At 47.1% G+C, this 27,021-nt stretch overlaps 1 protein-coding gene across 1 annotated transcript in view; it reads left to right on the top strand.

Annotated features, from left to right (window-relative positions):
* Positions 1-27,021, top strand: part of LIPC (lipase C, hepatic type) — a 126,906-nt gene that overhangs the window by 86,538 nt on the left and 13,347 nt on the right. Inside the window, exons 3-7 of the mRNA XM_016192681.2 lie at positions 10,793-10,983; positions 12,023-12,199; positions 13,680-13,797; positions 16,857-17,090; positions 26,150-26,395. Of these exons, the coding sequence (XP_016048167.1) occupies positions 10,793-10,983; positions 12,023-12,199; positions 13,680-13,797; positions 16,857-17,090; positions 26,150-26,395 (966 nt within the window). The remainder of the gene's footprint in view (positions 1-10,792; positions 10,984-12,022; positions 12,200-13,679; positions 13,798-16,856; positions 17,091-26,149; positions 26,396-27,021) is intronic.

The following is a 27,021-nucleotide window of genomic DNA, read 5'->3' as shown; positions in this document are numbered from 1 at the left end:
ATCCTGGGAGAACGCTGTGGAAACTTTGATTTGCCTCTCAAGTGGCTTGAGAGGTGGTGCAGTAGACAGATCAAATACAGCATCCTGAGTTTGGTCCCTGGCATCTCAGGTGCCAGAGCAATGCTCTGGCTCTCTCTCTGGCTCTCTCTCCTCTCTCTCTCTCTCTCTCTCTCTCTCTCTCACTCTCTCTCTTTATTTATTCCCTTTTGTTACCCTTGTTGTTTTATTGTTGTAGTTATTATTGATGTCATCATTGTTGGACAGGAAGAGAGAAATGGAGAGAGGAGGGGAAGACAGAGAGGGGGAGAGAAAGATAGACACCTGCAGACCCGCTTCACTGCCTGTGAAGTGACTCCACTGCTGGTGGGGAGCTGGGGGCTCGAACCAGGATCCTTAAGCCAGTCCTTGCACTTTGTGCCACATCCCACTTTCTCTCTTTAATAAAGAGACTTTTTTTTTCCAGAATGGCCTATTAAGGACTCTTCTCCCAGAGTTGGAAGAGAGTTGACCCAGTAGAGCACATGCTTTGCTTTGGGCACCTGTGCTGTGAAGGCCTGGGCTCCGACCCTGGCACCACATGGTCGGCACTCTGAATAGCAGTGGGCAGCTCCATGGGAGTTAAAACAGTGCTGTGTTATCTCTCTTCTATTGGCCAGCCTCTCCTTCTCTCCTCCCTCAAAATAATAATAACAAATAATAAAATAAAAAGCTGGGTCTGGAGGGCCATTCAGCAGAATCTAGTCTGAGGGAGGACCTGGGTTCTCTGAGTCACATAGAAAAAATAAATAAATACATGAAACTCAGCCAGCTGCAATATTGGTCTAGAGACCACCATTTGTGGCCACCCCAAGAGTGTCAATCCACAGGTCCTCTGTGCTTTATGCAGACACCTATGTGAACCCCTGATGGGCACACCTGACACCTGCCTCCGCTGGACAGGGCTAGCTTGAAACAGTCACTGTGGTATGACTTTTTCAGATAGAAAGACTGAGAGATAGGCAGCTGAGACTATTGTTATGTGTGTCTGATGAAATACTATACAGCTGTTAAAATGATGAGGCTGTCTCCTTTGCAATATCCAAAGGCCAGAACAAGAAGAACCAATACTAAGTGAGCTCACTCAGAGGTAGAACTTGAGGGGGAAAGACAGGCAGGGAAGGGGGTCAGGCAGTAACATAACCGGTTGAGCACACACTAATGTGCAAGGACCCAAGTTTGATCCCCCACTCCCCACCTGCAGAGGGAGACACTTCATGAGGTATGAAGCAGGTCTGCAGGTGTCTCTCATTCTCTCTCCCTCTGTTTTCCCTTCTCTTCTCAATTTCTCTCTGTCCTAGCAAATAAAATAGAAAGAGGGGGGGAAAAAAAGATTAGTGGCCACCAGAAGATGTGGATTCCATAAGGTGAGACTTGGACTGGGTGTGGTGGGTAGCACCAAAGCCAAGGACTCTGGGGAGGACGGGAAAGTCTGGGATGGAAGAAGCATTGGGGTCCTAGTGTGTGATGGCGGAGGGAGGTCTAGATTGAGAGCAGCAAACGTCTTCCAGACATATAGACACCTGGCATGGGGCAGTGAGGGGTTATACCTATGTGTCAACAACTATATTGTAAGCCATTAACACTCCCCCAATAAAATGTATATGTGAGAGAGAGAGAAAGGGAATGAGAGAAAGGAAGGAAGGAAGGAAGGAAGGAAGGAAGGAAGGAAGGAAGGAAGGATGGATGGATGGAAGGAAGACACTGCAGCACTGAAGCCTCCTCCCACGTGGTGGGGGCCGGTCCTGAACCCTGATTGTCAAGCACATGGCAAACCATTCCAGTTGAGCTACCTTGCTAGCCCTCGTGTGTGTGTGTGTGTGTGTGTGTGTGTGTGTGTGTGTGTTTGAGATGCAGACAAAGAGGGAGACAGAGACAGAGAGAGAAGGACAGACCCCACAGCACCTGCTGTACATGATGCTCCCACGTGGTCCAGTGGCTCAAACCTGAATCCTCACACCCGGTAAAGTGTGCACACACCCCCCAACCAGTGAGCAAACTGCCTTCAGCCAGGCACCCCTCCAGTGTGTCTTTCTGGGTGCAGTTCTAATAACACTCGGTCACCAATAATGATGTGGGGGCAGGGTATGACTGCCTTGAGAAGGACTGTCTGTCCCTTGTCCCCAACCCTCCCCTCCCCTCCCAAGAGGAGACACACAGTAAGTAAGTCACTATGTCTCTCTCTGGCCAGCAGGAAGCCTGATTAATGTTGCTTAATGCAACATTTGCCAGATTTATTTAACCACAAAACTCTTTTTTCTCCCCTACCAACCCCTATTAATATCTCAAATGAACATTTTAGAATCAGAACTGGCTTCCCAACGGCTAATTTTAAAGACTGAATTATCAATCTTAAGAGAAAGGAAGACTTGCCCGAGAGGAAGGGAGATAGATCTGGGGTCTGGAATTCTCAGAAAGGAGGACAGATCCCAGAGGCTGCTTGGAAGTTTTTTCTCACCTGCCTGTGCCTTTTCTTCCAACTCATGCCTTCCTGGGAGTGGCCAGAGGCAGGGATGACTGTGGCTGTGGTCCAACCATGGGCACCAGAAGGGCCCTGGGTGCTGGAAGTGACGCTATACGGGGCCCTGCATTCCTTCTCCTCTCAGTGTTGCCTCACCTTTGTGTCTTTTTTAAGATGGAGACAGAGAAGGAGAAAGAGACAGGAGGAAAGATCACAATGCTCTGGTCGGGGAGGGTGGAGGTGAGGGGACAAGTCAGTCCCTAGGGAACTGCAGGGAAATGAAATTAGCCTGTGAATTCATTTCAGCAAATGTCCTCCTCCCTACCAGCCCTGTGCTGGGTGCTGAGTGCCATAGCTGGGGCTACAGGAATGCAAGGCCACGTGCTAAAGTCACCAGGAAAATCAACCTCCCACCTGCAGGGTCAGCACAGGGGCCTGGGGAGCACACGAAAAGAGGCTTTCACCTGTCAGATGTTACTAGAAGCCTCAACCCTGAAATATTCATTGTTCCCTAAAGGCCAAAGTGTGGTGTTCACTATTTGACAGCCAATATTCCAGAGACAGGCTCGGGGAGGAGGGAAATGGGTTTGTTTTGGGTGCTAGATACCAGAGAAGAATGCACATTCCAGGCTCCAAAACCTGCCCTCCTCTCGGGCTTATAGAAAGGAAAAGGAGGTGCCCAACTCCAAACTCAGTCAGATCCTGCTCTGAGTTTCCCTCTCTGTTCTTTCTCAACTTCTGTTGATAAGTGGGATCATCCCATACTCATCTTCCTCTTTCTGACTTAGCTCACCTAACATAATTCCTTCTAGTCCATCCAAGATGGGTCAGAGAAGGTGAGTTCATTGTTCTTCTTAACTGCGTAGTACTCCATTGTGTATACAGACCACAGCTTTCTCAGCCATTCATCATCTGTTGTTGGGCACCTGGGTTGCTTCCAGGTTTGAGCTATTATGAATTGTGCTGCTATGAACATAGGTGTACACATATCTTTTTGGTTTGGTGTTATGGAGTCCTTGGGGTATAACTCCAGGAGAGGAATTACTGGGTGTTGTTTTCGATGGGTTATGTTGTTTTCAATGGGCTGGCTTCACGGGCGGGTAACAGACGACCAGGGATTCATGGTTGAGCTGTAGGCAGTATCTCTTTATTCATGCAGGACGCAACACAATCTAAGACGAGCTAAGCTAAACTCAAGGTGCAGTACTCTAAAACTCACAATGCTGTCTTTATATATACTTGCCAAGTAAGGTGGAAACAGGATGTGACATAGAGAGGGTGGAGAGAAAAGTGACTGGTGAAAATCAGGGTGTGACAAAGAAGGGATCAGGGTGTGACAAGGAGGGGGGGTGGAGCAAAAACATATCATGAAACAGTGGGGATTGAACCAATGCCCTAGAGGGAGGTGCTTGTTAACAGCGGTTATGTAAATAGAATGAAGTGGTTATGTAAATAGAATAGTATTAAGCAGGGGGGATTTAAACCAAATGAAACAGAAGGGGTCTCATGCATACCAACAACTGGGTCATATGGAAGGTCCATGTCTAGCCTTGTGAGAGTTCTCCAGACTGCTCTCCACAGAGATTGGACCAATTTACATTCCCACCAGCAGTGCAGAAGGGTTCCTCTGTCCCCACAGCCTCTCCAACATTTGTTGCTGCTGTCCTTTTTGGTGTATGCCATTCTCACTGGAGTGAGGTGGTATCTCAGTGTTGTCTTTATTTGCATTTCTCTGATAATCGTTGACCTGCAGCAATTTTTCATGTCTTTACTAGTCTTTTGGATTGCTTCTGTGGTGAATATTCTGTTTATATTCTCTGCCCATTTTTGGATGGGGTTATTTGCTTTTTTGCTGCTAAGTTTGCTGAGCGCTTTGTGTATTTTGGTGACTAGCCTTTTGTCTGATGTATGGCATGATGAAGCTTCCCCCCTGCAGGTGGAGACCAGGGACTTGACCTTGGATCCTTGAGCACTGTAATGTGAGTGCTTAACCAGGGGCGCCACCACCTTGCCCCCCTGCCCCCACCCAGTGATTTTATTAGTTATCTTTTGGCTTTGCATATAGAGTTTTCTTTAACTAAGTTGGCCATACAGAAACATTCTAGTTTCTCAGACTAGTCTAATGGAATAGCCTTGCACAGAATCTGAATGTTAAGTCACAGAGGTTATAAAGACACTTGTTTATGTTTTGTCCCTTGTCATTTTATGGTTTTCTTTGTTTCAGTTAAAAAAAAATAACAGGGGTTCCTTTGAAAGGTATTCTAGCATGTGGTGTGAGCTGTGCATCTAACACAGTCATCTTTGTCCAGGTCTCCCAGCACTCTTCATTTAGAAATCCGTTCTCACTCCCTAATGATCTGAGCTGCCAATTCTGCCCAGTGTTGAGTTCCTATCTGTGTGCAGGTGCTGCTCTGCTTCCTCAGTCTAGCTCTCTAGACTAGGGTCGGTGCACACACAGGGTGAACTGCAGAATCTCTATGGTATAATTTCCTACCTTGCAAGACAAGCCTTCCCCCAAATTCCTTATTGCTTTTCCTTTTCTTCCTTCCTTCCTTCCTTCCTTCCTTTCTTTCTTTCTTCCTTTCTTTCTTTCTTCCTTTCTTTCTTTCTTCCTTTCTTTCTTTTTCAGAGTTTTCTTGGTCATTACTGGCAGGTTGAGTTCTGCCTCCAGGGCTCTCCTTTTGTTCACTGTCATATTGTATTCTCTGTTGTCTATAAGAAGGTCTGCCTCTCTACCTGTAGGCTTCTAGTCAGAGAAAGAGCACCTCACCTCTTCAAACAAACAGAAGACTCACAGTCTTCTGGCAGAGTCTCATTGGGACAGGTCTATGCAACCTCTTTGAGACAGGTGTGTTGGAGAAAGGTCCAGGAACACTCCTCGTGGAACATGCAGAAAAAAGGCTCCTTGGCATCATCATTGAAAATGGCTATTATTATTATTACTACTACTATTATTATTTTTAGATCAAACGCCAAAAGTACCAGCAGTAAAAGCAAAAATCCGTAAGAAAGAAAAGAGTCTCTGTGATAGCAAAGGAAGCCATCAACCCAATGAAAAGGCCACCTAGAAAAAGAGATTAAAAAAGCAACCTACAGGCTAGATAAGGGATAAGTGTTTAGAACCAGAGGAAACTTGTGCAACGGGATAGAAATAAAAGGATTAAATTTTGGGCAGAGGAGCTGAATAGACCTTTTTTTTTTTCCAAAGAAGATGGAAATATAGATTTATAGATGGCCTGTAAGTCCATGAAAAATGCCCAGCATCACTAGCCATCGGGGAAATACAAGTCAAAAGCAAAATGAGGCATCTCACACCTGGTGGAATGACCATCATAAAAGTGAGAAGTCATAGCCAGTGTTGGAGAGGAGGTGGAGAATGGTGAACACTGGCTCACTGTTGGTGGAGATATGAACTGGCATGGCCACTCAAGGACTACATACAACACATTGGAAAATGGAACGACTGTGTGATTCAAATATGTATATTCTGAGTATACATTCAATGTAGAAGAAATATACCTCAAAGAGACTGCTGCACTCCCATGCTGACTGAGGAGCTATCGATAACAGGCAAAACATGAAAACAAGCCAGGTGTCAGCTGACAGATAAATGGGTAAATAAAATACGGTGTAATGTTTATTTATGTATACACAAAGGGATATTATTTAGCTATAAAGTGGAAAACCGAGCATTCATGACAACAAGGATGAGTCTTTAGGGAACATGTTAAGTGAAATAAGTCAGACAGAGAAAGACAAATGCTACATTATTGTAAATAAAAATTTAAAAGACTTTGTGGGAGCGAGGTGGCTGGACTTGGGTTTAAAACAATCAAGGTCATTACATGGCAGTAAGAAAGGAGTTTATGGATGTGTGCTTGGCATGGGTTTAAGACAAGCAAAGGTTTATTACACCAGTACGTGCAGAACGGTATATTTTAGGTATAGCAAGACAGGCAATTATCGGCAGAGATAAGACTAAGCTGGGCCCATGAGAAAGGTTAATTAACAAAGTTCAGATTCACTTGTGTACAAGTCCTGGGAGGAGCAGCTATGATGAGCATGTCAGAAAGCAGGGAGCAGAGAGAGCAGAGTCCAGGAACAGAGGGCAGGAACAGCGTACCCCCACAGAGAGCGACTTCCACCTGGTGTGTGCTTAAGTTCCTTCCGGCCCGTAGCCCTATGCTAATGACGTCCAATTCTTCAGGCGTATGTGAATTACATCACAACACCACATAGAGGCATTTATATGTGGAGACTGCAAACAGAGAACTCATAGAAGCTGAGAACAGAATGGTGAGTGCCAGGGGCTAAGGTGTGCATAAAAAGAGAAATGTTGGTCAAGGGGTCCTAACTTGCAATTAGGAGATGAATATGTTTCAGGGATCTAATGCATAGCAGTGCTGGATTAAAGACTCCTTGGAGAAGTTTTCAGAGTAGACTTCTAATGTTCTCATCACAACAACAACAACAACAAAGATGACCAAATGAGGCAGAGGATGTATTCACTCATCTTACTGGGGTGAACATTTTGTATTATATACATGTTTCAAACCACCACATGAAACACCTTAAATATACAAGAAGTCACATGTCCACTACATCTGATAACACTGTGAAAAAGAGCTTTTGAACTAAGCTGGGATTCACATCTCTGATCTGCTACCAGTAAGTTGTAATTTTGAACAAGTTTATGGATGACTTCTTAATACCATGTCAAATGCCTCTCATAAAACTTATATTCAGTGAATTGAGTTGGCTATGATGAAATTTGTGGGAACAGAAATAGTGACTGATGTTGCTATTATAATATTGTTCTCAGTGATGGGTCCTTCTACACCCCCATCAATAACAAAACGAGCAGGTAGAAAATTATAGAAGATAACTCTCTGTGATAAGAAGGTCTGAGATTGGTTCAAGTTCCCAGTCCTCACCTGCAAGGGGGAAGTTTCACAAATGGTAAAACAGTGTCCCTCCCTCCCTTTCCTTTCAATTTATCTCTGTCCTATCAAATGAATGAGTGAATAAAGAAAAAAGTAAAAGAAAAAAAAATGTCTGGGCCCACCTTCGCTTCAATGGGATGATGGTGCCATTGGCTGAGAATTGGCAAAGCCTCCCACTGAAAATTCCATGACAGCTTTTTGTGAAGTGTGTAAATTAGGGATCCAGTTTCATTTTTCCATGTAGCTATTGTTTTTCCCATTCACATCTACTGAATTCCCTAGTGAGTATGCTTGGATTTCATGTCAGATATTCGTTGACAATATATGCATGAGTTCACTCTTTGGAATCTCGATTCTGTTTCATTAGCCTGTATGCCTGTCTCTCTGCCAGTATCACACTGTTTTGAATATTAAGCTTAGCTGTGGCTTATGGTGATGCTGGGGACTGAACCTGAGACCTCTACTGCATAAGCCACCATGCTATTTCCCAAGCCCCCAGAGTTCATATTCTTAACTACTAGGTAAGCATTGCTCTGTCAGGGCCTCCCTCTCCCAGACCTACTGACTGAGCTGCTCTGGGAATGGTCCCCAGAAGTCCGTGTCTCCAACACTTGAGGATGTGGTAAACACAAACCTCCACTGCAGATGAGGCGAAGCATAGAGTGACTTCCCAGGACAAGTACTCATTGACTTAATTCTGCTTTAGGGGCAAAACCTTTGCTGGATGTGCTTATTTCACTGTTGCCCTGTAGTCTGTATTGGTTCCTGGGGTACCCTGGAGCCCACTACTTGGTAAAGGTAGAGACTCTGAGTCATGATCTTAAGAGTTGCCACATAGGGGTGGCAAGATAGTGGGGCACTTGGTTGGGTGCACATCACAGTATGAAAGAATCCAGGTTCAAACCCCCTCTCTCCACCTACAGAGGGAAAGCTTCACGAGTGGTGAAGCAGGGCTGCAGGTGTTGCTCTGTCTCTCTCCCTCTTTATCGCCCCATTCCCTCTTGATTTCTGGCTGTCTCTACCCAGTAAATAAAGACAGTAAAAAAAAAAATTTATTTTAGAAAAAGAGTTGCCACATAGGGTGGACAGATTGACTTCACTGCCCCAAAAAGCCTGGCCAAGGGGGAGAGGAAAGACTCAAGTCCTCACTTCAGGAAGCACAAAGGAGCTCTAGGTATGAGATGTTCTGTCTGAGGCAGGGAGGAGATAGCATAATAATTATTGTAATTATTTATTCCCTTTTGTTGCCCTTGTTGTTTGATCATTGTAGTTATTGTTGTTGTTATTGATGTCATCGTTGTTGGATAGGACAGAGAGAATTGGAGAGAGGAGGGGAAGACAGAGAGGGGGAGAGAAAGAGGCCTGCAGACCTGCTTCACCGCCTGTGAAGCGACTCCCCTGCAGGTGGGGAGCTGGGGGCTCAAACCCGATTCCTTTTGACGGTCCAGTAAATAAAATTTTAAAATAATAATAAAACACAAGATGGCAGAGCTCTGGCTAAGCCTTGAAAGAAAAGGGAAGTGTTACACTAAGCACCACACTCTGTACCCGACATCCCGACATCCCGCCAGGCTTCACCTGGCTCAGAACAAGTGGGACATGCAGGCTTACAGTCTAAATGGAGCCCCCGCCCCCAGGCGAAGTGCGCCTCCCAAGGTCACGTGGATAATAATCGCTGCTGAATCAAGAGCAGAGCCAGCCCCAGGGCACCCTGGAGGTTGTGTGAAAATGTGGGGTGGGGGTGAGTTGGGGGTGATGGGGGGGGCAGATAGCACCCAGAAACACCCCCAGACATAGCACAGGATGGAGGACAAGGGTCCAGAACAGCTCGCTGTGGCCGGGGAGGTGACTCAGCAGAAGAGCTTGGGACTTGCACCCCTGAGAACCTCTGGCTTGGCCCCTAACAACAATATGCTGCAACAATGCCCCTCTCTTTCCTCTTTCTCTCCCCTATCTTTCTCATTAATGAATAAAATCTTTTTTAAAAGGGGGGGGGGACCTGGGCCGTAATGTACGGGGTTAAGCACACATAGGGCAACGTGCAAGGATCCTGGTTCGTACCCCCAGTTCTCCACCGGCTGTGGGGGGGGGAGGGTGTCACTTCACAAGCAATGAAGCAGGTCTGCAGGTGTCTCTCTTTCCCTCCCTCTCTCTGTCTTCCCCTCCTCTCTCAAGTTCTCTCTGTCCTGTCCCACAATAACAGCAGCAGCAGCAGCAACGGAAAAGGACGGCTGCCAGGAACAGTGGATTCATAGTGCAGGGACCAAGCTCTGGTGAGAACCCTGGACGCAATAAATAAAATTAAAAGGGTGAAGTGGAGCAATTGGGAACTGGGGATATAGCATGGTGGATATGCAAGCAGGTTTTCATGCCTGAGACACCAAAGGTCCTAGGTTCAATCCCCACCACCAGCAAAAGCTGGAGTTCATTCAGAAATTACAGCACGCAGTCCTTCTCTGTTACCATATCAATCAATGTGTTGGGAGCTTAATCAAATCTTTCCGACAATGGGTGACTAGCATAGTAGACTAGATCGTTCTTAAAAAATAGATATAGTGGGAGTCGTAGCACAGTGGGTTAAGCACACATAGCACAAAAAATAGATATGAGGGGGTCGTGCTGATATGAGGGGGTCGGGCAGTAGCACATAGTGACATAGGTCGGGTTAAGCGCACATAGTAAAAAACATACACTTATTTCACCTACACACCCCATATCCATACACTGTGTTTCTTGATGAAGGGGTGAACAATGCAACTTGTTTTAGTCAATAAAATATTGGCAGGATTTGGAATAAATTTGCATGACTGGGCGTGTCTTCTTACTCTGAAGCCATTTAATTGAAAAAAATAATAATAAAAGAAAAGGAGAAACACATCCTTGAGGGATTATTAATCCTAGAATTTTAAAAACCATCTAGAGGGGCCAGATGGTGGTTCACCTGGTTACACACACAGGTTACAGTGCGTAAGAACCCGAGTTCAAGCCCCCAGTTCCCACCTGCAGGGAGAAAGTTTCACAAGTGAAGCAGGACTGCAGGTGTCTCTCTTCTTTCTCCCTCTCTATCTCCCCACTCCCTTCTTAATTTCTGTTTCTACCCAAAATTAATTAATTAATTTTTTTAAAAGATCATTGGCCAAAAATGGCCTCGTGACCTTGTGTCCACCCCTTTGACTGGGAGGTTTCAAGGACCCTCCCCAAGCTCTGGGCTTGATCCCTCATCTTGGCAGGAAAAAAAAAATAGTAAAAATGTCACCGATCCTGGGTGCCAGAGCTCAGGGAACACGCCCCCTCTCCTTGCTTCCCGGGTCCTGAGCGCAGAGAGACCCATGGGCGCGGTCTTATCTTCCAGGGCCATTTGGAGGGAGACCCCAAGATGCTAAGACAACGGAGAATAGCCTGCAGACAACGAAGACCAAGTTCCTGCTGTTTGAGGGGCATGAGGGGCAGGGCTGCCAGATCCGACTAAACCAGCCGGACTCCTTACAGCAGTGCGGCTTCAACACCTCCCGGCCTCTGGTCATGATCATCCATGGGTGGACGGTAGGAACTGCTGGTGCATGTCTCTCTCTCTCTCTCTCTCTCGCTCTCTCTCGCTCTCTCTCGCTCTCTCTCGCTCTCTCTCGCTCTCTCTCGCTCTCTCTCGCTCTCTCTCACTCTCTCCCTTTCCCTCTCCCCCCTCTCTCTTCCCCTTTCTCCTCTCTCTTTCTCTCTCTCTCCCTTTCTCTTTATCCTTATTTCCTTCTCTCTCTTTCCTTTTCTCTCTCTTTCCTTCTTTCTTTATCTTCCTCTTTCCCTCTCTCTTTCCCCTTTTCTCTCTCTCTCTTTTCCTTCTTTCTCTCTCCCTCTTTCCTTCTCTCCCTCTTCCCTCTTTCTCTTTTTCTCTCTCCCCTTCTTTCCCTCTCTCTCACTCTTCTTCTCTCTCTCTTTCTCCCCTTCTGCATTTTCTACTCCTCCTTTCCCCAGAATGTTCTATTTTAATAAAAAGATAGGCAGCCAGTGATAAGACCCGGGGCCGGATATCTGGAGTGCACATTTTCATTCTCCGCTTGCAAACCCACACACTATCTTGCCGGTTATCTCAACTCCCTGAGTCAGCAGGGCAGGCAAAACATAATTATCTCCACAGTGCCCATAATAATATGCTCAGGGAGGTCACAGTGCCGGGGGTGGGGGGGAGAGGGGGCTTCAGAGTTGCAGTCAGCAGCCCAGTGAACCTGCATTTTCACAGAGAGGGCTAGACAAGCAGAGGGCACAGATTCCCAGGGACATGCTGTGTCTTCGAGGGTTCAGTTCAGTTGCAAGCATCAAAAACCCAAATCAGCATTAAATCCCCTGATGGGATAACCCTGGTGGCTAGGAAAGGGAGGGAGAGAGGGATAGAGATGGAGCAGGTGAACATGCTGCCACTCACAGGTCTGTCCACCTAGCGCTCAGGCCATGATGCCCATATGATGCCCACTCGGCTCTCCCTCTTAGTGAGGACGGGACGTGAGCCTAGAGACACCAAGCAGAGAAAGAAAGACAGGAGGCCCAACCCTGCCAAACTCACCGACCCTGCTAACCCCACTGTCTGGCCCAGGTGGACGGCGCCCTGGAGAGCTGGGTGTGGCAGTTGGCTGCGGTGCTGCGGGCACGGGCACCAGTGAACGTGGCCCTGGCCGACTGGCTGAGCCTGGCCCATAGCCACTACGCAAAGGCCGTGCACAATACCCGCCGGGCCGGCCACGAGGTGGCTGCACTGCTGCGATGGCTGGAGGTAAAGGGCCTTGGGAGGTGAGGCGGGGAGGGAGGCTTTGGAATCTACAGTCTCATCTCAGTCTTAGGGTGGGAAAGTGGGCCCCACCCTAAGGTTCCAGGACTGGGGGAAATATAGGCTCTGTAGTGGAAATGTGAGGTTCCTGCTGTCTTAGGGCTGGATTGAAGACCCCACCAATGTGTCCTGGAGCTCCGCTTCCCCAGAGACACACCCTACTAGGGAAAGAGAGAGGCAGACTGGTAGTATAGACCGACCAGTCAATGTCCATGTTCAGCGGGGAAGCAATTACAGAAGCCAGACCTTCCACCTTCTGCAACCCACAATGACCCTGGGTCCATGCTCCCAGAGGGATAGAGAATGGGAAAGCTATTGGGGAGGGGGTGGGATATGGAGATAGGGTGGCGGGAATTGTGTGGAGATGTACCCCTCCTATCCTATGGTTTTGTTAATGTCTCCTTTCTTAAATAAAAAATTAAAAACTCACACACAAAAAAATCTACAGTCTCTCTCTCACCACTGAGAAAGATTGCAATCAAACACACACACACACACACACACACACACACACACACGTTAGTAAGGTCAACACAAAAAGGAGACTATTAACAGAAAATGAAAAAACCAAAAAGGAAAACTAAACAGTAAACCATTTGGCCAGTAGGAGAAGGAGGGTACCATCCTCAAATATTCTCTTTCTGCCTCTCTGTCTCTACCTGGGAAAAAAAAAAATCATGGAGATCTGGAGAAATAGCATAGTGGTTATGCAAATTACTTTCATGCCTGAGGCTCTGTGGTCCCAGGTTCAATCCCCAGTACCACCATAAGCCAGAGCGGAGCTGCACTCTGGTTAAAATAATAATAATAATAATAATACCACTTAGATATAGGGCACTGCTTTGTCTTATGCTCAAGACCCAGGTTCTGACCCTGCCCCAGTGCACTACAGGAAGCTTCTATGTTGTGGTATCTCTCTCTCTCTTTGCCTTTCTGTCTCTATCTTAAAAAAAAAAAAAAGAAAAAGAAAAAAACTGGGCTGCAGAGAGATGGTTCAGAGGTTTTATACATGAGTGAGATCTCAGTCATATTTCCTGGCACTACATTTAAAAAAATAGAGGCCTGGTGGTGGCACACCTGTTGAGCCCACACATACAGTGTGCAAGGATCTGGGTTTGAGCCTCTGGTCCCCACTGATGGGGGAGGAAACTTCACAAGCCATGAAGCAGTGTTGCAAGTCTCTCTCTCTCTCTCTACCTCTCCCTCTCCCTCTCCCTCTCCCTCCCTCTCTCTCTCTCCCCTTTCCTCCTCTCTCAATTTCTCTCTGCTTCTATTCAAAATAAATAAAATGTCAAAAATAAATAAACATACACAACCTGGAATGCAACCAACCCCTTCCTTGGGGCCCTGAAGGGGACGGGAGAGTCAACCGGCTTCTAACTGCACCACCACCACCACCACCACTACCACCTGGTCTGTCTTCCAGGAGGCCGCTCGATTCTCCCGGAGCAACGTCCACCTGATCGGGTACAGCCTGGGAGCACACGTGTCAGGATTCGCCGGCAGCTCCATCGGCGGGGAGGACAAGATCGGGAGGATCACAGGTGACGCAGCCAAATCTGTCACCCAGGGACCGGAGTCCCCAGAGCCCTACCTGTTCACAGTACTTCCATGGGGCCCCAGGGGCCCCGGCCTGACCCTGGACACTTCGAAGCCATAGCCTGAGTGCTGAAGGAAAGTCAAGCTTGTTGAGAGAAGGTGTTGACCACAGGCTGGCAAATAAATTCCTCCTCTGACAGGTGGTTAGAGATCCTTGGAATACGGGGGGCCAAGCAGTGGGGAACCTGGTTGCATAACCCTCTCTCTCTCTCCCCCTCCTTCCCCTCTCAGTTTATCTTATAAAATAAAAAAGCAAAAAGAAAGGAAAGGAAGAAAAATTGCCCACCAGGAGTAGTGGATTTGTGGTGAAGACACGGAGCCCCAGTCATAAACCCAGTGGCAATAAAAACACATTTAAAAAAAAAAAAAAGGAACTGCTCAGAATAGAATAAAGCAGGTGGGTTTTATATGCAAGCAGAGGCCCCTAAAAGTCACCCATGAGGCACTTCACATTGGTTTACTTCAGTAAATCAAGCATTCAAATGAGCCTTGCTGCTGCAGCCAGGTAGCTCCTGCAAATTTCTCCACAGCCCCCTCCCCTTACACACACACACACACACACACACACACACACACACCCATAAAGCCTCCTTGTTCTCAGCACCACAAATCTCTGTGATTTTACTGTGAATAAGGTTTTGACTAAATAAATAAATAAAATTTAAAAATAGATTTTTAAAAAAGCCTTGACAAGAGACCACCCCACCCTCAAGGCCTCAGTCATGTGCAAGTCCATGCTCCAGGCAGACCCTTGGGGTGCTGGGAGTCAGCCCCGGGGAAAGTAATTAAGAGTCCCTAAAGGGAAAGGGGAGTCGAGATGAATGAGTGCACGCCAGCTGCTTCAGGTCCAGGAGAGAAGCATCTCTGCCGTCTCTCTGCAGAGCTTTATTTTAAACACTCTTTTGCCCAGATATAGTTGACATCATGTAAGATTGTTTTCATTAAGATCAAGGACACAGATGACATCATGTACAGTTGTTTTCATTAACATCAGGAATAACCTTAAACAACATTATTATTATTATAGGTATGTATTCTTTAAAAAGTTCCCTGGAGTCAGGCGGTAGAGCAGTGGGATAAGTGCAGGTGGCACAAAGCACAAGGACCAGTGTAAGGATCCCAGTTCGAGCCCCCGGCTCCCCACCTGCAGGGGAATCACTTAACAAGCGGTGAAGCAGGTCTGCAGGTGTCTATCTTTCTCTCCCCCTCTCTGTCTTCCCCTCCTCTCTCCATTTCTCTCTGTCCTATCCAATAATGATGACATCAATAACAGCAACAATAATAACTACAACAATAAAACAATAAGGGCAACAAAATGGAATGAATAAATAAATAAATATTTAAAAAAATAAAGTTCTCTGGGTCTGGGGCATCCTAATCTTCCCTTGAAAGTTTCCTGGGTCTAGAGTAGTCTAAATTTTCCCTTAATAGTTCCCTTGAAATGACCATCTGTGTTCTGACCATCTCGCTGTTCTGACCTTCTGTATGAATAAACATTTTTCTCAGGAGCTAAATCCAATAGCTTTTTTTCTTAACCCATTCTTGGATGGGTCTAAACCAAGTCTTTTATAATAGCTAATAAGCTGTCCACCTAAAGAAATCTGCTGTAAAGTAAGCACACACCATTGGGGGCTCTCTTCTGGTTAACCTTTGCGTATATGAAAGTTCACTAACTTTTAGCTATATGAAAGTTTACTAACTTCTACCCTTATATCCTAACATGAGCTATTTAACTGCACAACCTCTATATTCATCATAGATGCCTATAAGAGGAAGCAGGGGGTTTGTGGGTGAGGATAAGCAATAGGGCCTTCTTATATAATTAGGTAAAGGCCACAGTCTGTCACTCACACTATAAGTCACCCGTAATTCTTGCTTTTGGTCTGAGTCCAGCTAATTGAGAAGCTGTAGTGGTGATAAGTAGCTCCTTTTCTGAAAGCCTCGCAATGGGTACAGCAGCTTCTGCTCTCAGGCCATTTGTTTGGTCTTGTCACACTCACTGCCATAATTGTTGTCACAATGTACTTACCCCAGGGATCTCCTTTCATTGTCCCCAGGTATCACTTGTGCATATCTAATTATAGCCAATAGGTCTTTAAACGATCCATGTAAGGAAAAATAGTTTTTGTTTAGTCTTAGGACTCCCCACTTTGCAGTTAGCCCTAGCCTGCTGGGGCTGTACCATACAGCCCACCTGACTTTGCTCCCACTATTGGGGGGAAAAAAGAATTTACATAAAGACAGAGGAGAGAGAGAGGAGAGACACCGAGTCACTGTTCCATTGTGGTACTGGGCGGGGGGGGGGGGGTGCTAGACTCAGCTGCTAATTTACTTCTCTGGGATAGAGACAGAGAGAAATTGAGAGGAGAGGCAGAGATAGCGAGGGAGAGAAAAGGGGCTAGACAATGGCATACCTGATTGAGCACACCTGTAACTATGCATAAGGAATGCAGGTTTGAGCCCCTGCTCCCCATCTGTGAGGGGGAAGCTTCACAAGTGGTAACACAGGGCTACAGGTGTCTTTCTTTCTCTCTCCCTCTGTATCTCCTCTCCCATCTTAATTTTTCTCTGTCCTATCAAATAAAATAGAAAGAGGAAGAAAAGAGAGAAGGAGGAAGAGGAGGAAAATAAAAAGAAGAAAAAGGAGAAGACAGAGAGGAAGAAAGAGAGAGAGAGAAAGAGAAATATCCTCCAGGAGCAATGGATTTGTAGTGTTGGCACGAAAACCAACAATAACCCTGGTGGCAATAAAAAAAATAATAAATACATAAAAAAGAGAGAGAGAGAGAAGGAAAGGAAGAGAGGGAACAAAAGAGAGATACCTGTAGCACTGCTTCACTATTCATGAAGCTTCCCCCTTGCAGGTGGGGACCGGGGACTTGAACCCAAGTCCTTGCACATAGTAATGTGTACAATTCAGCAGGTGTGCCACCACCTGGGCTCTAAATGGCACCTTCTGCCTGCTCCTCCCCCTGCCCCTAACCACTGCCCCGCTCTCCCTCAGGGCTGGACCCCGCAGGCCCCATGTTTGAGTACACATCCCCCAGTGAGCGGCTGTCCCCTGACGACGCCAGCTTTGTGGACGCCATTCACACCTTCACACGGGAGCACATGGGCCTGAGCGTGGGCATCAAGCAGCCAGTGGCCCATTACGATTTCTATCCCAATGGGGGCTCCTTCCAACCCGGCTGCCACTTCCTGGATCTCTACAAGCAAATCGCCAACCACGGCTTGAATGGTAAGAGGGGTAACAAGGGTGCCTGGGTGGTGGCACACCCAGTTGAACGCACACGTTAGTTAACATGCACAAGGACCGTGGTTCAAGGCCCTGGCCCCGACCTGCGGGAGGGGAACTTCATGAGCAGTGAAGCAGGTCTGCTGGTGTCTCTCTCTCTGTCTCCCCTTCCATCTCAAATTCTACCTGTCTTATGAAATAAAAAAGAAATGGCCACAGAGCTGGAGAAACTGCATAATGGTTCTGCAAAAGACTTTCAAGGCTAGGGCAGGGGAGGTGCAGATCCCAGATGCAATCCCTGTACAGCCAAAGCTGGGCAGTGCTCTGGGGAAAAAAGAGAAAGGGAGGGAGTGGAGCGGTAGCGCAGTGGGTTAAACACACGTGGTGCAAAGCATTAATGGACCGACGTAAGGATCCCGGTTCAAGCCCCGGATCCCCACCTGCAGGGGAGTCGCTTCACAGGCGGTGAAGCAGATCTGCAGTGTCTTATCTTTCTCTCTCCCTCTCTGTCTTCCCCTCCTCTCTCCATTTCTCTCTGTCCTATCCAACAACGACTACATCAATAACAACAACTACTACAACAATAAATCAGCAAGGGCAACAAAAGGGAATAAATTAATATAACAAATATTTTAAAAAGGAAAAGTCAAAAAAAAAGAGAGAAAGGGAGAGGGAGCATGAGGGGGAGAGGGAGAGGAAGAGGGAAAAGGAGAGAGAGAGAGAGAGAGAGATACATTCGTGCCTGAGGCTCTGAAAGCCCAGATTCAATCCCCAGCATCACCATAAGCCTTTGCCTAGAAATGCTCTGGTATTTCTCCCTGTGTCTTTCTTTCTGTATCACAAATAAATAAATAAATAAATAAATATTTAATAAATATTTATTTATTTATTTATTTAAAAAAGAGAAGAGGGGGGCCAGGAGATGGTGCACCGGGTTAAGGGCACATAGTACAAGGCGCAAAGACCCACACAAGGATCACAGTTCGAGCCCCCAGCTCCCCACCTGCGAGGGGTCGCCTCACAAGCGATGAAGCAGGTCTGCAGGTGTCTATCTTCCTCTCCTCCCCTCTATCTTTCCCTCCCTTCTCAATTTCTGTCTATCCTATCAAAAAAAAAAAATCAGAAAACAAATGGCCACAGGAGCAGTGGATTTATAGTGTAGGCACTGAGCCCCACCGATAACCCTGGAGGCAAAAAAGAAAAAAGAAGAGGAAAGAAAGAAAGAAAGAAAGAAAGAAAGAAAGAAAGAAAGAAAGAAAGAAAGAAAGAAAGAAAGGGAAGGGAAAGGAAGGAAGGAAGGAAGGAAGGAAGGGAGGGAGAAAGGGAGGAAGGGAGGAAGGGAGGAAGGAAAGGGTCACCAAGAGCAGTGGGTCCATCATGCAGGCACCAGGCTTCAACAATAACCCTGGAGACAATATAAAGAGACCGACAGGGGAGACATTGTGGGCTGGAGCATCTGGGGCCACTGGGATCTTTCACTGCTATAGCTCAGGCTCTGGGGACAGCCTGGGGGGGGGAGGGGGTATGGTCACCCACCATTCTTTTCAGAGGGCCAGGGGTCGTGCTCACCTCAGACAACATAGGTGCCTCAGCTCTGAGGCTGGGCTGGGATCATGATCAGGAATCCCCACTGTGTTTGTTTGTTTGTTTGTTTGTTTTTGCCTCCAGGGTTATCGCTGGGGCTCAGTGCCTACACTAAGAATCCACTGCTCCTGGAGGCCATTTTTTCCATTTTTGTTGCCCTTGTTGTTTATCATTGTTGTTATTGTTGTTGTTGAGTAGGACAGAGAGAAATCAAGAGAGGAGAGGAAGACACTGTTTCACCGCTTGTGAAGTGACCCCCCTGCAGATGGGGAGCCAGGAGTTCAAACTGGGATCCTTAACGCTAGTCCTTGCACTTTGCACCATGTGTGTTTAACCCGTTGCTCTGCCACCTGGCCCCAGGAATCCCCACTTTGTACCCTAACCAGCATACCCACAAGCCAAGTCTCCCCCAGGCTACCAGCCTTCCATCCTGCCTACACTTCCAGAAGCTTCCTCACTCAGGGGACTCCCTCAGATCCGGACACAAGAGCACCCTCACCAATGCCAAGTTCCACTCTAGATGTGTCCCTGTCTCACGGCCTGCCTCTCAGGGCAGAGCTGCAGGTGGTCATCCCCCCAGCTCTCCCCAGTCCCACAGCAGAAGCATGAGCTAACCACGGAGACAGACACACCATAGAAGACAGGCATCAGTGAACACCCTAGCTCTAGACACACCCGGCACTTCCCTTCAGCAAAAAACCCCACCCTGGAAGCCCCATGCCAGCTGGAGGCCCTGTTCTGCCCTCCTGCCCAGCCAGAACCCAGCTCTTGGGGTGGCATCTCAGCTGTCACCTCTCCCGTATCAGATCAAAGTGACCTTCATGCTGGCTTAACTCCTGACCTGGCAGCCAGCAGCCTAGGTACTCCTTGTCACTCCTCACATCTCCCGCTGCCTGTCCCCCACACCCCACCTAGCCATCCCCTGTTCCTCCCTGAACGCAGAAGGGTGCTCAGCTGCTGGGGCCCAGAAAATATGGCTCTGGACCCTTCTTTTTTTTTAATATTTTTAATAATTATTCCCTTTTGTTGCCCTTGTTTATTGTCATGGTTATTATTGTTGTCGTCGTTGTTGGCTAGGACAGAGAGAAATGGAGAGAGGAAGGGAAAACAGAGAGGAGGAGAGAAAAATAGACACCTCCAAACCTGCTTCATCATTTGTGAAGAGATCCCCCTGTAGGTGGGGAGCCGGGGGCTTGAACCGGGATCCTTTATGCCGTTCCTTGCGTTTGCGCCATGTGCGCTTAACCTGCTGCACTACCACCCAACTCTGAGCACCTCCCCTTCTGTGCAGAGTGGTCTGCTTATTCCGTTGCCCCCAGGCTGTGGGAAGCAGGTTGGCAGGGTTTTCTGTTTGCTGCCATTTGCTGAAAGTGAGTCCATCCCCTACGGTGCTCCCAAACTCACCTGGTCAACAGGTAGCCCAATAACGTCTCTCTCTCTCTCTCTACACACACACACACACACACACACACACACACACACACACACACGTCCTCATTGCTGGCTACCCAGGTGAGCCTGGGTGAGGTCTCAGCTGTCTCACAGTCCTCATTCACATGAACTTCTGCCTCCTGGAGATACATGGAGATGATTCAGGGAGGGGGTGAACCATGGAACTCAGCACAGCACCTGTCACAGCTGGTGCTTAGCAAATGCAACTCTCAGCTCCCAAGAAGAAGTCTGAGCTGTCTGACTGTAGCATTTAGCCTTCAGACTCAGTACTGGGGGTCTGAGCTCTGTGCTCGCTTATCTCCTCCTCCCGTGTCTCCTGGCGGCACCCCGGCATTCCTGGGGAGTCCTTTACTAATGATGAGGTCAAGATCTGGAGAGCTGATTAAAATAAATAAATAAATAACACATCAGGGGGCCAGGTGGTGGTACACACAGTAGAGCACACATAGTACAAAGCACAAGGACTCGTGCAAGGATCTGAGTTCAAACACCCACCTGCAGGAGGGACACTTCACGAGTAGTGACGCAGGGCTGCAGGTGTCTATTTTTCTCCCTCTCTATCTCCCCCTCCTCTCTCAATTTCTCTCTGTCCTATCAAATAAAAATGGGGGGAAGGCCTGCCAGGAGAAAGATCAGCGCCAGGAAGTGGAGTGGTGTCCATAATAGAGTGCACATGTTACCATGCACAGGGCCTGGGTTCAAGCCCCCAGTCCCCACCTGCAAGGAGGGGGCTTCATAACTGATGAAGCAGATCTGCAAGTGTCTCTCTTTCTCCCTCTCCTCTCAGTTTCTTCCTGTCTCTATCCATCAAAAAAAATTTTTTTTTTATTTTAAACCAAGTGACAGGGAAGTGGCTTAGCAGTAGAGTACAGGCCTTGCACACATAAGATCCCAAGTTTAGGGCTGGGGAGAAAGCACAGTTGTTCTGCAAAAGACTTTTATGAGACTCTGAGATCCCAGGTTCAATCTTCAGTACTACCATAAACCAGAGCTGAGCAGCACTCTGGCACCAATCTCTCTCTCTCTCTCTCTGTATGTCTTTCATTAAAATAAATAAATAAAATATTTTAAATATATACTTTTTTAAAATCCCAAGTTTTACCTCCAGCACTATATGAGCCAGAGAGACACTGGTTCCACCCCCACACACACACACACACACACACTTTCTCTCCCCCATAAATAAATAAATGTCAAAAGTCACAGCAGAAAGTCCTCACACATTTGTTGCTCTGGTTTAAGTCCACTCAGAAGTGGTTGCAGCTGAGCTCAGCTGTCCACCGTCTATCCCCTGCTGCTTGGGGACAGACGGTGGACTTTGTGGAATGGTCTGGGTTTGCACTAGACTGTGAGCAAAGTCTAAGGAGTGACTCAACCCTCAGTACCTGGCTTTGTTTAGTAAGCGAGGTTACCACTCAGCCTATTGTATCTGACTCCCTCCTCCCGCCTCCCCCAAACCAAGGCTAGAACTGTGCTTTTTTTTTTTTTTTAATTTCTTTATTGGGGGATTAATGGTTTACAGTTGACAGTAAAATACAGTAATTTGTACATGCATAACATTTCCCAGTTTTCCACATAACAATACAGCCCCCACTAGGTCCTCCTCTGCCATTGTGTTCCAGGACCTAAACGCTCCCCACCCCACCCCACCCCACCCCACCCCACCCCAGAGCCTTTTACTTTGGTGCAATACACCAACTCCAGTCCAAGTTCTGCTCAGTGTTTTCCCTTCTGATCTTGTTTTTCAACTTCTTCCATTTAACCATTTGCAACAGAAATAATTCTAGCATGAATGGCATCACCATGTTTTCTTAATGACTGAGAGTTCATACTAAAAACACCTGCTGTAAAAAAAAAAAAAACCTGCTGTTGGTATTGAAAGTCAAATTTCAGTACTCATGCTTAAAAGCCAGCATTCAAAGGACAAGTATTGGTGAGAGGGGAAAACAAGTTTATTGTTATTTGTTTTTTTATTCTGTTTATTTATTGGATAGAAACAGAGAGAAATTGAGAGGGAAGGGGGAGATAGAGAGGGGGAGAGACAAAGAGACATCTGAATTCCTGCTTCACCACTCGTGAAGCTTTCTCCCCTCCAGGTGTGAACTGGGGGCTTGAACCTGGGTCCTTGTACATGACAACATGTATGCTCAAACAGGTGCCGATACCTTTCTAAAATAGTTTCTTGCTCTCAGACTAGGATCTTCAGCGTTAATAGATAAGAAAGAAGGGGAGCTTGAGATAGAGAAGGGGAGTTTGGAGCAGCTTAGAGACAGGGAGAAAGCTTAGCACACTGGTGAGAGCAGAAGGAGAACAGTCGCCAGGCCATCTCTCTGTGTTCAGTCTGACCTGCTGAATTGCTGCCAACAAATTCAACATGACGTCATTTGCAAGGCAAATGACATCTGAAGGTCCTTGTGCTGACCTACCCCAAGGACATTCCTGTCGGTCCTCTCTCTGCTTTCTGCCTGCAGCTGGTTCCTGCTTTATCAGACTCATATGCACAGTTAGTGAAAACATCTCTTTCCCAGTAGTTATGACTAGACAAAACTAACATGAATGGGCAATGGAGACAGCATCATGGCTATGCAAAAAGACTCTCATGCCTGCAAAAAAGACTCTCATGCCTGAGGCTCCAAAGTCCCAGGTTCAATCCCCTCTACCAACATAAGCAGGAGCTGAGCAGTGCTCTCGTAAAAATATAAATAAACTGGGGCCGGGCGGTGATGGACCAGGTTAAGCACACATAGTACTAAGCATAGGACCTGCGCAAGGATCTGGGTTTTAGCCCCTGGCTCCCCACCTACAGGTGGATTCACTTCACAAGTGGTGAAGCAGGTCTTCAGGTGTCTATGTTTCTCTCTTCCTCTCTATTTTCTCCCTCTCTCTCAATTTCTCTTTCCCAGTCAATAAAATAGGGAGAAAAAAAATGACTGCCGAGAGTAGTGGATTTGTAGTGCCAACGCTGAGCCCCAGAGATAATCCCAGAGGCAAAAATAAATAAATAAATGAACAAAAAAACTAACTAACTAACTAACATGGGAAAGCCTCAGAGTGTTACTACAGCAAGCAGGGAGAGCCAGAGAGCCTCAGAGTGAAGGCTGTGGCCAGTACAGGGCAGCTGTGTTAATAAACATTAACATGGAGTCTCTTCTGCTCACTTTCACCGCAATGCCCAATGGTATCAGGTGCCCTTGGGAGCCCATGGGGTGCCAAGCATTGTGCCTGTACACTAAGTGACTTCACTTCTGTCACTCATTACCTCTGTTGCCATCATCACATGGTTTCAGCACTCACAGATCCCAGCTGAGAACTGGAGGGTCCTTAGGGTGGGGACTCTGAGAATCAATAACTTGGAGCATTTTTTTCATATGTCTGTTGGCCTTCTAGATCTCTTCTTTGGTGAATATTCTGTTCATGTCCTCTCCCCATTTTTGGATGGGGTTATTTTGTTGCTGCTGCTGCTGTGTTTGGTTTTATATATATATGTAATTTTTTGGTCTGATGTATGGCATATAAGATCTTCTCCCATTCTATAAGGAGTGCCTTTGTTTGGGTGGTGGTTTCTTTTGCTGTGCAGAAGCTTTACCATCTGATGTAGTCCCGTGGGTTTAGTTTTGTTCTAGTCTTCCTTGCAATTAGACTTGGGTCACTTCTTCTAGCGTTTGCCCTTCTTCCGTAGCCAGTCAACAGCGTCAGGTTGAGCCTGATGTAAAGTTTCGAGACCTCCTTTGAATCTGGAGAGGTGGCAGTCGTTGACTATGTGGGTCATAGTCTGTCTGGAGCCGCAGGGGCAGTTCGGGTCGTCTCTGGCTCCCCAGCGATGGAACATAGCGGCGCACCGGCTATGGCCTGTTCGATAGCGATTGAGGAGGGCCCAATCATAACGTGCTAGGTCAAAGCCAGGTTGACGCTTGCAGGGGTCTGTGATGAGGTGTTTGTTCTTGACCTCAGCTGACTGCCAGCTCTGTTTCCAAGAGTCTGGAACAGAGAAGTTCAGTGTAGGCGTAGGGGACCAGATTGGATGACGAGACGTCAAGCGTTGGACAGGGTGGGCGAAGATATCCGCGTATATTGGCAGGTCCGGTCGAGCGTAGACGTGGGCAATGAACTTAGATGATGCCGCATCCCGACGAATATCTGGCGGGGCGATGTTGCTAAGAACTGGCAGCCATGGAACCGGGGTGGAATGGATGGTTCCAGAAATTATCCTCATGGAGGAATATAATTTGGAATCGACCAAGTGGACATGGGGGCTACGGAACCATGCTGGGGCACAGTATTCTGCAGTGGAATAGCATAATGCCAGAGATGATGATCGTAGTGTGGAAGCGTTCACGCCCCATGAGGAGCTGGCCAGTCTTGCAATGATGTTATTCCTCGTGCCCACCTTTGCTGCAGTTTTTATGAGATGTTCGTGAAATGACAGAGTGCGATCAAGAGTAACGCCAAGATAGACTGGCTGGGCTTCATGCCGGATTCTCGTATCGCCAAGCTGCACATTAAGCTCACGCGAGGCCGAGGCATGGTGTAGATGGAAAACAGATGATACCGTTTTTGCAGTGCTAGGGATTAGTCACCATTTTTTACAGTAATCAGATATCAAAGACATGTCTTTCGTGAGTGTTTCCTCGAGAATGTCAAACTTGGATGCCTGAGTTGCACAGCAGATGTCATCGGCGTAGATGAACTTCCTTGAAGAAGTTTCTGGAAGGTAATTGATGTAAATATTAAATAGCGTAGGAGCCAGAACAGAGCCCTGGGGGAGGCCACTTGAGACAAGTCTCCATCTGCTAGACTTGTCACCCAGATGCACCCGGAATCTTCTGTTTTGGAGAAGAAACGATATAGTGTTGGCCACCCATGGAGGCAGGCATCTTGAGATCTTGACTAGGAGACCACGGTGCCAGACCATGTCATAGGCTGCTGTGAGATCAACAAAGACAGCACCCGTCTTTAAATTCTTCTGGAATCCATTTTCAATGTAAGTTGAGAGGGCCGGGGCTTGTTCGCAGGTAGATAGATCTTCCTGGGCGGAAACCAGCTTGGGTGGGTGATAGGAATTTCTCTGTAAGAGGAGAAATACGTGACAGAAGCAGCCTCTCAAGGAGTTTGTAACACACGAAGAGGAGAGAAATTGGTCTATAGCTGGCGGCCAGTGTTGGGTCTTTCTTTGGTTTCAAAACTGCTATTATCTTCGCACGACGCCAAATTTTGGGCATAGATTCGGGTTCCAAGATGTGGGACAGAAATGAAGTAAGCCAGTTCTTTGCCGCTGGGCCCAAGTTAAGAATGAGTTCTGGGGTGATGTTATCATAGCCAGCAGCCATTCCCAGTTTAACCCTCTTCAAAGCGTCTTCCAGTTCAGACAGTGTAAAGGAAGAGAGTTTTGGAGATGGACAACATAACCGGAAGTGGGATGACCAGTCATGGGAAATTTCTCTTTTCCAGACTGGGTCGATCTTAGCACGTCCAACTTGAGTTAGGTGACTAAAGATGCCTATAACACTTAGGCAGAAAAGAGTTCTGCCAATATTTTTCTCTAAGTGTTTGATTGCTTCTGGTCTAACATCCAAGTCTTTGATCATTATGCATTGACCTCTTTTTTTTCCTTTCAATTTTATTGGATAGTATAGAGAGATTAAATTGAGGGGGAAGGGGCATAGAGAAAAAGGAGAAAGATAGACACCTGCAGACCTGCTTCACCATTCATGAACCATCCCTCCCACTGCAGGTGGGCAGCCAGAGGCTTAAACTCAGGTCTTTGCATATGGTAACATGTACTTAAGCGGGTGCACCAACACCTGGCCCCCAGAGTTGACTTTTGTGTGTGATGAAATGTAGTGGTTCATTTGCATTCTTCTGCACGTTTCAACCCACTATTCCCAACACTGTGTGTTGAAGAGACTCTCCTTTCCCACATTTAATCATTTGGGTCAAACATCACACGTTCGTAGATACGGAGGGGGGCAGAGACGGGGGTGTTTCTTGACGCAGGGGTGCTGAAGCCCTTCCTGCCCATGTTGTAGCCATCACCCAGACCATCAAATGCGCCCACGAGCGGTCAGTGCACCTCTTCATCGACTCCCTGCTGCACCCTGACAACCAGAGCACGGCCTACCTGTGCAGCGATATGGACAGCTTCAGCCAGGGCCTGTGCCTCAGCTGCAAGAAAGGCCACTGCAACACGCTGGGCTACCATGTGCGCCAGGAGGGCCAGAGCAAGAGGAGCAAGAAGCTCTTCCTGGTGACCCGGGCCCAGGCCCCCTTCAAAGGTGAGTGGGGGCCTCTGGGACAAAGAAAAACTGTCTGGTGGCTTTTGCTTGGGGGTTATCAGATGTGGCCAGTTTCTTAGGTACATAAAAATTACAATGGGAGGGGGGTCCGGGCAGTAATGCAGTGGGTTAAGCGCATGTGGTGCAAAGCGCAAGGACCGGAGTAGGGATCCCAGTTTGAGCCCCAGCTCCCCACCTGCAAGGGGAGGGGTCATTTCACAGGTCTGCTGGTGTCTATCTTTCTCTCCCCATCTCTGTCTTCCCCTCCTCTCTCCATTTCTCTCTGTCTTATATAACAACAACAATAATAACTACAACAATAAAACAATAAGGGCAACAAAAGGGAATAAATAAATATTTCAAAAAAGAAAAAAAGTAAGTAAGCTGTTTTTAAACATTGTAAAAAAGAAAAAAAGAAGAATAAGAAAAAGGAAAAAGGGAAGGAAGAAAGAAAAGAAAAGAAAAGAAAAAGGGCAGGGTAGATAGCATAATGATTATGCAAGGTGCCTCTCATGTCTGAGGCTCCAGAGTCCCAATTTCAATTCCCTCCCACCACCAGAGAGCTGAGCAGTCCTCTGGTAAAAAAGAGAAAGAAAGAAAGAAAGAAAGAAAGAAAGAAAGAAAGA

This window comes from Erinaceus europaeus, chromosome 16 (assembly GCF_950295315.1).
Source record: "Erinaceus europaeus chromosome 16, mEriEur2.1, whole genome shotgun sequence".
NCBI classification, from domain to species: Eukaryota; Metazoa; Chordata; class Mammalia; order Eulipotyphla; family Erinaceidae; genus Erinaceus; species Erinaceus europaeus.
The sequence above is the reverse complement of the archived record's forward strand: the minus strand, read 5'-3'. Positions and strand labels throughout refer to the sequence as shown.